General features: G+C 45.6%; 1 protein-coding gene across 1 annotated transcript in view; it reads right to left on the bottom strand.

Moving 5' to 3' along the window:
- LOC123759099 (maltase-glucoamylase) overlaps positions 1 to 13113 on the bottom strand; it is a 289988-nt gene that overhangs the window by 105958 nt on the left and 170917 nt on the right. The window contains exons 27-28 of the mRNA XM_069324937.1: positions 5604 to 5706; positions 1849 to 2017 (exon numbers count right to left, since the gene is read on the bottom strand). Of these exons, the coding sequence (XP_069181038.1) occupies positions 1849 to 2017; positions 5604 to 5706 (272 nt within the window). The remainder of the gene's footprint in view (positions 1 to 1848; positions 2018 to 5603; positions 5707 to 13113) is intronic.

The following is a 13113-nucleotide window of genomic DNA, read 5'->3' as shown; positions in this document are numbered from 1 at the left end:
CGTCACCTTCCTGCCTCTACACTCAGCTCACACGTCACCTTCCTGCCTCTACACTCAGCTCACACGTCACCTTCCTGCCTCTACACTCAGCTCACACGTCACCTTCCTGCCTCTACACTCAGCTCACACGTCACCTTCCTGCCTCTACACTCAGCTCACACGTCACCTTCCTGCCTCTACACTCAGCTCACACGTCACCTTCCTGCCTCTACACTCAGCTCACACGTCACCTTCCTGCCTCTATACTCAGCTCACACGCCACCTTCCTGCCTTTATACTCAGGAGCTCACACGTCACCTTTCTGCCTCTATACTCAGGAGCTCACACGTCACCTTCCTGCCTCTATACTCAGGAGCTCACACGTCACCTTCCTGCCTCTACACTCAGCTCACACGCCACCTTCCTGCCTCTATACTCAGGAGCTCACACGCCACCTTCCTGCCTCTATACTCAGGAGCTCACACGCCACCTTCCTGCCTCTATACTCAGGAGCTGTATTTCAGCTATTTTTATATGTTCATGCCCGTGCCACCACTTGGGTGGCTTAACCATCATCAATCATCAATCTTCAGCTATTTGACTTTTGATAGTATGTGTTGATTCAATACACACGAAGGCCCCCCAAGTCCATTCTGGTTTTTCAATTTTGTCGTTCGTGTTTACATATTTTCACATTATTCCTCACATGTTATTTTCTTCGGCATTAACACACACACACACACACACACACACACACACACACACACACACACACACACACACACACACACACACACAAATCATTTATGAAAAACAAAGAGTTATCGTCACATCCGGCCTCTATGAAGAGTGTTGCCAGCTGTAATGAAACACTGTCATCTTAGCATAACCCATCACCCTCTTCTCTAGCTATTAATTTTAATATGCTTTTGATTAATAATTAATCACTATTCTATTAAAAATATAAAATAAAACAAATGCAAAAAAAAAATCCTGAATTATGATAACACCTCTCCCAATTTCACAGACTTATTTCAAACCAGTTACATTAAAAGGTCCTTCACATAATATTAAATATTCGAGGAAATCAGATTAACCAGGGATTGCTTCGAGCTTCTACCCTATACCTTTCCAGGCTTCCTTTAGCAAGTCACAAAATACGGAGAGAAATTGCCTTCCTTTACTGCAGGTAAACGTGTGGGTGAGGAGAGTAAATCTTTTAATATGTCGCAGATTCTTCAACATATTATATAAGACTCTCGACATTTTTCCCCACCCGACGACAAGGCCAAGGGAGGCGGGCTTTGACTTTGAAGCTGCTTACTTATGAAAGAGGCTTCAGCACTGCAAAGCCGTTCATAAAGAACTTTCATCCCACCTGAGGCTTTCATATGTTACTCTCATCCCTCGAGAGGCGTTCATAAAGAACTCTCATTCCACCATTAGCGCTCATGAAGAACATTCATCTCTATGGAGGCGCTCTCTAATTCGTCTCATTTCTTAAGAGGCGTTCATTGAGCTCTAATCCCTCTAAAGTCGTTCATAAGGAACTCCCATGTTTCCAGAGGCGTTCATTAAGAACTCCGACCACTATAGACAGGTTTTTATAAATTATCATCCCAACAGAGGAGTTGATTAACTTAATCCCTACAGAAGTGTTCATTAATAACTCTCCTCCTTCCAGATGCGTTCATTAAAAACTCTCCTCCCTCCAGATGCGTTCATTAAAAACTCTCCTCCCTCCAGATGCGTTCATTAAAAACTCTCCTCCCTCCAGATGCGTTCATTAAAAACTCTCCTCCCTCCAGAGGTTTTCCATACACAGCGGTAAATACGAATGGTTGCAGAGTAGAGAGGAGAGAGACGGACCTGCAGAGCTGGAAGCCGAGGGCCCAGTAGGGCGGGATGGCCGGGCGCTGGAGCAGGCTGGTGTACTGCGCCACTACGGTCTCCGGCTCCGGCCCCAGCATGAAGTACAGGTCCAGGACCCCGCCGATGGTCCGGAAGGTTATGGCAGGGTACTCCAGAAGCTGGTAGTCTGGAGGAGGAGGAGGTGGTGGTAAGGGAAACTTCTCCTAAGACAAAGTAACAACACTCACAAATGTATTGATATTTTTACATATGAAAATGACTTTTCGATATGCATTTGTTATATTTGAAGTTTAACAGTGAATGTATATACTTAGAGGCACGTAAGAAATGAGGAATATATGCCTGCGCGACTGATGAATATATATGCCATTAGAGACTGACTGATGATGTCTTGGAAAACATGAACACGCTCAGACGTGTTCATGTTTGTATGTATATGTATGTGTATTTCCTATTTTTTGCCTGCAAGAACGAGCTGTTAGCTCATGAATGCGTGTGTGTGTGTGTGTGTGTGTGTGAGTGTGTGTGTGTGTGTGTGTGTGTGTGTGTGTGTGTACTCACCTATTTGTGTCTGCAGGATCGAGCACTAACTCTTTGATCCCGCCTTTCGAGCATCGGTTGTTTACAGCAATGATTATGGTTCTATTTCCCTATCATACCTAGTTTTAAAATTATGAATAGCATTTGCTTCCACAACCTGTTCCTTAAGTGCATTCCATTTTTCCACTACTCTCACGCTAGAAGAAAACTTCCTAACATCCCTGTGACTCATCTGAGTTTCCAGCTTCCACCCATGTCGGTCGGGGAGCGGACAGCACGCTGGACTTGTGATCCTGTGGTCCTGGGTTCGATCCCAGGCGCCGGCGAGAAACAATGGGCAGAGTTTCTTTCCCCCTATGCCCCTGATACCTAGCAGTAAAATAGGTACCTGGGTGTTAGTCAGCTGTCACGGGCTGCTTCCTGGAGGTGGAGGCCTGGTCGAGGACCGGGCCACGGGGACACTAAAAAGCCCCGAAATCATCTCAAGATAACCATGTCCCCTAGTTCTGTTACTATTCCGTGTGAACATTTCGTCTATGTCCACTCTGTCAATCCCCCTGAGTATTTTATGCGTTCCAATCATGTCCCCCCTCTCCCTTCTTCTTTCTAGTGTCGTAAGGCATAGTTCCTTCAGGCGCTCCTCATACCCCATCCCTCGTAGCTCTGGGACGAGTCTCGTTCCAAACCTCTGAACCTTTTCCAGTTTCCTTATATGCTTCTTCAGATGGGGACTCCGTGATGAGGCGGCATACTCTAAGACTGGCCTCACGTAGGCAGTGTAAAGCATCCTAAATGCCTTCTTACTTAGGTTTCTGAATGATGTTCTAACTTTTGCCAGTGTAGAGTACGCTGCCGTCGTTATCCTATTTATATGTTCTTCAGGAGATAGATTAGGTGTTATGTGCACGCCCAGATCTCTTTCTCGCGTCGTCGCAGGTAGGCAGTTCCCCTTCATTGTGTACTGTTCCTTTGATCTCCTATCACCTAGTCCCATTTCCATAACTTTATATTTGCTCGTGTTGAACTCCAGTAGCCATTTCTCTGACCATCTCTGCAACCTGTTCAGGTCCTCTTGGAGGATCCTGCAATCATCATCTGTCACAACTCTTCTCATCAACTTTGTGTCATCCGCGAACATTGACATGTAGGTCTCTACTCCTGTAAACATGTCGTTAACATATATTAGAAATAGAATTGGTCCCAGCACCGATCCTTGTGGTACTCCACTCGTTACTGTTCGCCAGTCCGACTTCTCGCCCCTTACCGTAACTCTTTGGCTCCTTCCTGTCAGGTAGTTCCTTATCCATGCTAGGACCTTTCCCCCCACCCACGCCTTCCTCTCGAGTTTGAACAGCAGTCTCATGTGCGGTACTGTATCAAAGGCTTTTTGGCAATCCAGAAATATGCAGTCTGCCCAACCATCACTGTCCTGTCTTATCCTTGTTATTTTATCATAGAATTCCAAAATGTTTGTCAGGCAAGATTTCCCTTTCCAGAACCCATGTTGATGTTTGTTCACAAACCTAACATTCTCCAGGTGTGCAACCAGTCGTAGCCTAATTATTTTTTCCAATATTTACATGGGATGCTTGTCAGTAATACAGGTCTATAGTTAAGTGCCTCCTCCCTATCGCCTTTCTTGAAAATCGATACGACATTTGCCTTCATCTAGCAACTGGGCTATTCTCCCGACATAAGTGACTCATTAAAGATCATTGCCAGAGGCATGCTGAGAGCCTGCGCTGCCTCTTTTAGTATCCACGGTGATATTTTGTCTGGTCCAACTGCTTTATTTGCATCCAGTGTTGTCAACTGTTTCATTACCTCCCCTGCTGCCATCTCTATATCTGATAGTCTTTCATCTAGGGTAATCCCTTCTAACAATAGCTGTTCAGGCTCGGTAGTGAACACTCCATGGAAACTGGCATTCAGTGCCTCGCAGATTTCCTTTTCACTTTCAGTTTATGCCCCCTCTGTTTTCCTTAGTCTTGTCACTTGGTCGTTCACCGACGTTTTTCTTCTTATATGGCTGTGTAGTAATTTAGGTTGCTTTTTCGCTTTGATCGCATTATCGTTCTCATAGTCCCTTTCCGATGTTTGTCTTATGTTAATGTAATCGTTCCTAGCTCTGTTGTATCTGAACCTGTTGTCCTCTGTCCTTTGTCTTCTGTACTTCCTCCACTCCCCGCTGCTGGCCATTTTTGCTTCATGACACTGTATATTAAACCATGGGTTATTATATTCCCTCTTACTTTTTTCCCTTTGCTGTTGGTATAAATCTCTCTTCGGCCTTGGCATTTCCGTATGACCAGGTCCATCATATCTTGGACTGTTTTTTCTCTAATTTCTTCCTCCCACTGCACTTCTCCCAGATAGTCCCTTATCCTCCTGTAGTCCCCTTTCCTGTAGTCAACTCTCCTTTCCCAGACCTCCTGTCCCATGGTCGCAAGTTTGAATTCCATCATGTAGTCAAAGACTAGGACACAATGGTCACTGGCCCCTAGAGGTATTTCATGCTCTAAATTCTCGATGTCTTCTACGTTCTGGGTGAAAATCAGGTCTAATAGGCTCGGTGCTTCTCCTCTTTCCCTTGTGTCTTCCTTCACATGTTGTGTAAGGAAATTCCTGTCTATAACATCTACTAACTTTGCTCCCCACGTTTCGTCCCCTCCATGGGGATTCCTTGATTCCCAATTTCTCTCTCCATGATTTAGGTCCCCCATGACCAGCAGCTTTGCTCTCATTCTGTGAGCAAATGTTGCTGCCTTCTGCAGTTCATCTATGCATGCCTTGTTGTTGTCATCATACTCCTGTGTGTGTGTGTGTGTGTGTGTGTGTGTGTGTGTGTGTGTGTGTGTGTGTGTGTGTGTGTGTGTGTGTGTATGTGTGTGTGTGTGTGTGTGTGTGTGTGTGTGTGTGTGTGGTTGCATCTGTGCTTAACCTTTATATATATATATATATATATATATATATATATATATATATATATATATATATATATATATATATATATATATATATATATAACTCACACCCCAGAAGTGACTCGAACCCATACTGCCAGGAGCAATGCAGCTGGTATGTACAGGACACCTTAATCCACTCTACCATCACGACCGGACAAAAACTGATGGTAGCAGAGGCTATTAGTCCATCATATACTATATGCATATGACTATAAACCCGCATGACGTCCTCAGCGGCCAACTCACCCATGGCGTTGCTGTTGAGGAGGAGGACGCCGTGCGCGCGTCCGTCGTTCTCCAGGCACTGGTAGTACGGCTGCGCCCCGTACAGGTTCACCTCCCGCTCCTCCTGCGGGAGTACCCCACACACACCATCACACGGGAGACACACACACTTGTATTTATGTACACTCAAGCGACTAAATGGAGGAATGAACAGTGTTCAATGGGTAAGAACTGTGCTCCTAACTGGTGAAGAACAATGATCCACTACAAGTGAGTGTGGACCCAACCACTTAGACTAGGCTTTAAACTTGCGAAGTTGGTGTTGAAGCTCAGATATTACAAGTGCTAAAGAGCCGTTCCTTCATCATTCCGGATTTATCCAAGCTCATTGTTCTCATAAGCTTTTTAATTGCTAATTACTTCATAATTATTTACTTTATGTTGACCCTAATACTTAAGGAAGGAAGACTTTGTGAACCACAATAGCCTCATGACCTAGATTCTACCTGTGGTGAGTGTTACTCCCCATCCGGCCCTGATGTTATGTAAGCCTGAAAGTATAGTACAGTCTGTAGTGTAAACCTGAAGGTATAGTACAGTCTGTAGTGTAAACCTGGAAGTATAGTACAGTCTGTAGTGTAAACCTGGAGGTAGAGTACGGTTTGTAGTGTAAACCTGGAGGTATAGTACAGTCTGTAGTGTAAACCTGGAGGTATAGTACAGTCTGCAGTGTAAACCTGGAGGAATACTACAGTCTAGTGTAAACCTGGAGGAATAAGTAAGTAATTATCAAAAGAAGGCACCAAACCGGGAAGGCTATGTAGCACCATCAAATGCGCAAAATAATCAGAGGGCGCTAAATATCACCAAGGATGCCAATACGAGAACGAAAACGCATAAGGCGAACGATATCAAAAGTATCAGTCACCAAGAATTCTATTGAGGGACAGGTGACCGCGAGGGGCGGTCGGAAAGCAAGACACACGCTCGTCCTGGAAGTCAGGACATTCAAGAAGGACATGCACGACCGTAAGAGGGACAATGCAACTAGGACAATAAGGAGCAGGGCGGTGCTCCATCAAGTGACCATGGGTTAAGCGAGTATGGCCAATACGCAACCTCGCCAGAGCTGTTTCCCATCGCCGGTTCCGGTGGAAGGAGGACGGCCATGAGGAAACACAACATTTAAGAGTACGTAGTTTGTTACCAGTAACAGACAACCAAGAAGCCTGCCAACGGGTAAGGACGGAGGAATGGATAACCGGGTAAAAGTCGGAATATGGAATACCTTTACGAGAGATGGGACAAGAGCGGACAGCTTCCTTGGCGGCAGCATCCGCACGCTCATTTAAAGACACACCAATATGGCTGGGAACCCAACAAAACTCAACCGACTTAAATTTACTGTGAACAAGAAACAGCCAATGCTGGATCTCGACAAATACTGGATGAACCGGATTAAAGGACCCGAGAGCCATGAGGGCACTACGAGAGTCAACAACAACTACAAAGGAAGACTGACAACGAGAAAGCAGGAGACGAAGAGCATAGAGAATAGCATAAAGCTCCGCTGTAAAGATGCTAGTCTCCAGAGGTAAGCGACACATATAAGTGAGATCAGGAAAAACAACAGAGTAGCCAACACCGTCCGCAGACTTAGACCCATCGGTGAAGACAGAAACGGAGCAGGAGTGAGAAGAAAAGTGATCAAGGAAAAGGCATTTTAGAACCGTAGGAGGGGTAAAAGTTAAAGCACGATAGCGGCGAGAGGAAGGATGTTGTAAGGACCGCGCAAGATAGCAAAGACAGTAGCGATCACGGCGGTCTTGGAGAGACAGGAAGCCAGTGTCAATATACAAGCTGAGGACGGGAGTCGAACGAAAGGCACCAGAACTGAGGCGCAACCCAGTATGGTGCAAAGCATCAAGACGGCGAAGAGTAGAAGGAGAAGCAGATGAGTAAGCAGGGCAACCATAATCGAGCTTAGACAGGATGAGAGAGGAATGTAAAGCAAGGAGAGTGCGCCTATCTGCCCCCCAAGAAGTATGGGACAAGACCCGAAGGAGGGTAAGGGCCTTAGAGCATTCAACACGGAGGTAAGAGATATAGGGAGACCAAGACAAACGAGTGTCAAGGAATAACCCCAAAAGCTTCGCGGAATCTTTGTACTCAAGGGGATGACCATAAAGTGACAAAGAGGGACGAAGAACGACCCGTTTCCGCATAAAAGTAATGGCACAAGTCTTAGAAGTAGAGAACTTGAAGCCATGATCGGTGGCCCAAGACGACACGGCATCAATTGCAAGTTGAAGCCGGCGCTGAAGGAGAGGCGAATCATCACCCTGACAGCAAAGGGTAAGATCATCGACATAGAGAGCGGAGAAGACACCTGAAGGAAGAGAGGAAAGAAGACCATTGAGGGCAACCAGAAAAAGAGTAGTGCTCAGAACACTACCCTAGGGCACACCTTCGTATTCCTGAAAAGAGGCAGAGAGAGCGGTACCAAGGCGCACCCGAAAGGAACGACGAGAGAGGAAGCTGCGGAGAAAGAGAGGGAGATGACCACGAAGGCCAAAAGAATGAAGTTGAGATAGAATATGATATCGCCAAGTGGTGTCGTAAGCCTTTTCCAGGTCAAAAAGGACGGCAACAGCGGAGGTCTTCGCAGCAAAAGCAGTACGAATATAGACCTCCAAGTTCACCAGGACATCTGTCGTGCTGCGGCACTTGCGGAAACCAAATTGTGAAGGGAAGAGGAGGTGATGGTGTTCCAGGAACCACATCAGACGAACGTTAACCATACGTTCAAAGAGTTTGCAGACACAACTTATGAGGGCAATAGGGCGAAAGTCCGTAGGGGAAGTACCCAGAGACCCCGGTTTGCGAACAGGGAGGACAACGGCATCGAGCCAGTCCTCAGGGACTGACGACGACTCCCAGAACCTGGAGGAATAGTACAGTCTGTAGTGTAAACCTGGAGGAATAGTACAGTCTGAAGTGTAAACCGGGAGGTTTATACTACAGGCCGATTGTATTCTGTGATTGGTGAAGACGTCACTTGTTAGTGTGGGGTTGAAGAGATCACATGCTACTCGTTGCTACTTCACGTTAAAGGTATAGTTCTAACTATCTTGGTCAAGTGAAGGGAATCAGCCTTAATTCAGTGGAGCCAGGAGTGACATTCTGAAGCCAGGGAGGTGTTGTACCCAGATTATTGTGTAAAATTTAGTTAGTAGTCTCAATGTACTGGCAGCAGAATCAGTTTATTGAGCGTGTGGAGTAGTTTTACGACTGTGGCGAATGGATTGGAGGCGGTTGGCACCTCCTGTATGTTGGATGTCTAAGAGGGTCACCAGTCCTCAGTGGGCGGGGTGGCTGCCCTCGGGCGGCGTTTCAGACAAGTGACCAGATGTGACATTTTGGGAGGTCTTGGATAGGGTTTGTGGGTGTGGGAAGCACAGGACATGGGTGACTGGAAGGGATTTGGGGAAGTTGAATAAATACTGCCACAAGCAAGTGGCAGGGGTTTCAGTGCTGTCCGGACAACGAGGCAAGGTGAGCTATGGTGAGCTTAGCCAGCGTAGCTGAGATGGCGTGGCATGTCCAAGCTGGTTGCTACTCATAACCCGCACCCACCAAGTTTGGTCTGTGGGGAAGTTGGAAGTGGTTCGTGAGTATCATGTGTGAGTATATGAGGTGCTAACATTGGCTGGTAATTTGAGAGGGAGTTAAGGAAAGCCTCCAGAGATTCGAGATATGGTAATTTGGATTAGGATTGAACGAGCGGATGCTGGGATACATAATTTAAATATATAGATATACGGATAGCTTTCTTTAGTTAACCTTTGTGTTCATGCTAATGCGGATGGCCTCTTTGTAGGAGGACTGGTACATGCTATTGACAATATTGATATAATGGTTCATTTGTGACATATTGAAATACATCTTGTATACTGATTTACAACAGAGGGTGAATGAATTCTGGCGTCCAGCATAGCACCTACAAGTGGTTTTGTTGGTCCTGTGTAAGGACAGTGTGACAGGTGAGCCAAGGTTGGTGCCAGTGTCTGGCCCCCCACACGCAAGTCAGGAAGGGAAGACAGTGGCAGTTGAAAAAGAACTCGTGGATAACCTGGAACGAAGGTAAACCCCAGGCACCATCTTTATTTCAGGAGACAGGCGTCATCACACCATGAGTTTCGTGGTAAGAATTTTTCAGTTGCCACAGTTTGTCATGCTCAGTGATGACAATTGCTCAGTGATTTATAGGGATTCTCATTGACATTAAAGAATCATGTTTATGGTGAATATGAAGTAATATTTGGGAATTGAGAGATGATAGCATGATGGAGGCGAGAGCGGCGGATGTTCGCTCGTTGACGGTTGGTGAACAACTGACAAGGTAAAGGGCAGATCTGTGGCTTCACCCACTACTGGGGAGTCCACTTGACACTGCAGGGATTGTCAGATACCGCCGGCAGGGGTGAGTAGGGAGTTTTGAAAAGTAATTAATTATCAAAAGAAGGCGCCAAGCTGGAAAGGCTATGTAGCACCATCAAAATTTCAGGATATTCAATTTTTGTTTTTCTACCACAGACGTGGCCACACATTTACAATGCTAACCAAAAGCTAGATATCACTAACGATGCCAATACGAGAGCAAAAGTGCATAAGGCAAGGGATATTAAAGGTTTCTGATTCACCAAGAATTCTGTCGAGGGCAAGTAACAGCGAGGGACGGTCGGGAAGCAAGACACACGCACGTCCTGGAAGTCAGGACATTCAACAAGGGCAGCGCTCCATGAAGTGCCCGTGAGTTAAACGTCTATGGCCAATATAAAACCTCGCCAGAGCCATTTCCAACCGCCGGTTATGGTGGTAGGATCATTATGTTGTGTTAACCGGCCACAGGGACACGCTACCTTTAAGAGCAGGCAGTTTGTTACCAGTAATAGAAGACCAACGATCCTGCAAATGGGCACGGATTGAGGAAAGAATGACTTGATTGAAGTTGGAATAAGGATCACCTTTGTGGGAAACAGGACAAATACAGATAGCCTATTTAGCGGCAGCATCCGCACACTCACTTGAGGAAACCCCAATATAACAGGGGGAACTCAGCAAAACTCTAATATCTTAAATCTGTTAAAGAAAGAAACAATGTTGAATTTTGACAACCCCAATATGGATAGTATTAAATGACACCATGCAGAACAATGAGGGCACTGCAAGAGTCAACTATGACGACAAAGGAACGTTGTCTGCAAGAAAACAATTGATGAAGAACATACAAAATTGCATAAAGTTCTGCATTGAAGATGCTAGTCTTCGGGAGTAGGCGACACATGTGTGGTCAGGAAATAAAATGAAGAAGTCTATGCCGTCGGCAGACATAGACCCATCTTTGAAGATGGAAGTGGAATGGAAGTGCGAAGAAAATTTGTTCAAGGAAAAGGCGTTTCAGACCTATAGATGGGGTAAAAGCTTTTGCCATGTCAGTCACGGTTTTGCAAAACTTAGGAAGAGGGACTCTCCATGGGGGCAATGATGGAACAACATGAGGAGAAATATTGGTAACTCAAAACCGAGAGAGAATCTTGCTAGCGAGACAATTGCCAAAAAAATGGAAGGTAGTGAAAGGAAACAGGGACCACAGGAGGGGTAGTGGTCAGAGTATGACTATAAGCGAGAGTGATAATGTTGTAGAAACCCTGCAAAGTAGCAAAGACAGTAGCGATCACGACGATCCTGTAGAGACAGAATGCCGGTTTCAACATACTAGACTCAGGGTAGGAGTCAAACGAAAGGCACCAGAGCTGAGGCGTAGCCCAGTATGGTGCAGAACATCAAAACGACGAAGAGTTGAGGGAGAGAGAGACGAGAAAGGGGACTGCCACAATCGAGTTTAGACAGCACTAGAGAGGAATGTAATTAGAGAAGCGTGCACCTGTCAGCTGCTCCTCAGGAAATATGGGACAAGACCTTAAGTATGATAAGGGCCTTAGAGCATTCAACATGGAGGTAAGAGATATTTGGTGACCAAGACAAACGAGTGCCAAGGATTAACCCTAAAAGTTTAGCAGAATCTTTATACAAACGAGGATTAGCAAAGAGCAGCAAAGGGGGTCGAAGAACGACCTGCTTCCAGGTAAAGTTCATGGCGCAAGTCTTAGTTGTAGAGAACTTGAAGCCATGAATGGTGGCACAGGACGAATTAGCATCAATCGTAAGTTGAAGTCACCGTTGAAAGAACGGTGAATCATCACCTTTAATAGCTGAGGGCAAGATCGTCAACACAAAGAGCTGAGAAAATGCTAGAAGGAAGGGAGGAAAGAAGACCATTGAGGGCAACCAAGAAAAAGAGTAGAACTCAGAACACTACCTTGGGGTACTCTATTGTATTGCGGAAAAGAGGCAGAGAGAGTGGTATCAAGCTTCACTCTAAAGGAACGACTATAGAGGAAGCTTTGGAGGAAGAGAGGGAAATTACCACGAAGGCCAAAAGAACGGAGCTGAGACAGAATCTGGTATCTCCATGTGATGTCTTACGTAATTTTCCAGGTCAAAATGGAGAGCAACAACGGAGGTCTTCGCAACAAAGGCAATACGAATATAGACTTCCAAGTTCACCATGGCATCAGTCATGCTGCAACACTTTCGAAAGCCAAATTGAGAAGGGGAGAGCTGGTGAGTGTGTTCCAACAACCACATCAGATGGACAGTGACCATTCGTTCAAAAAGTTTGAAGACATAACATGTATGGGCAATGAGGTAGAAGTCCTTAGGAGATGTCTCTAGAGAACCTAGTTTCCATATATTAAGAACAACTGCTTCAAGCCAGTCCTCAAAGACTGACGACGACTCCCAGATACGGTTGTAAATATTCAGTAAATACTGAAACTTGCATGGAGGGAGATGTCGAAGCATCTCAGACTGAATGTCATCAGAGCCCGCCGCCGTAAAACCGCAGAGGGCCAGGGCAGACTGGCGTCCTGAGAGAGATGGGATCGTTATTGGGAAGCTGGAGAGGTGGACGAAAATCTAAGGTACAAAATTCAAGAAGGGGCTTAGGAGTAAGGAAAGATGGAGGAAGATTAAGAACACTGTTAATGGAGGTCATCAAGAACTCCCCATGTCAAATCTAAATAAAGAGAAGATGAGCAGAATGAAAGATTAAGACAGGAAAGGGTACGAGTGAGTCAACATGAGTGGGCTCAACAGAATTCAGAAGAGACAGAGAGGGAGAAAAGAAATGGTTTGAAAAGGCAGCCCCAAGTGTTTGTCAGAACTTTGCCCCAGAGGGTATGTCGACAAGTTAAAATCACCTAACAGGAGCATAGGCTCTGGTAAGGAGTCCAACAGGTGTTTAAGATCAGGAAGAGAAAGCAGGACATTTAGGAGGAGATAAATGGAACAGATTGTATACCATTTACTCACAAAGATACGGGCCGAAGAACACAGACTGCGACTGAAAAAGTTGGGGGACAGAAGTAATATCATGGCGGATTAAGAGAGCAGTAGAGTTATGGGC

Source organism: Procambarus clarkii, chromosome 15 (assembly GCF_040958095.1).
Source record: "Procambarus clarkii isolate CNS0578487 chromosome 15, FALCON_Pclarkii_2.0, whole genome shotgun sequence".
Classification (NCBI taxonomy): domain Eukaryota; kingdom Metazoa; phylum Arthropoda; class Malacostraca; order Decapoda; family Cambaridae; genus Procambarus; species Procambarus clarkii.
The sequence above is the reverse complement of the archived record's forward strand: the minus strand, read 5'-3'. Positions and strand labels throughout refer to the sequence as shown.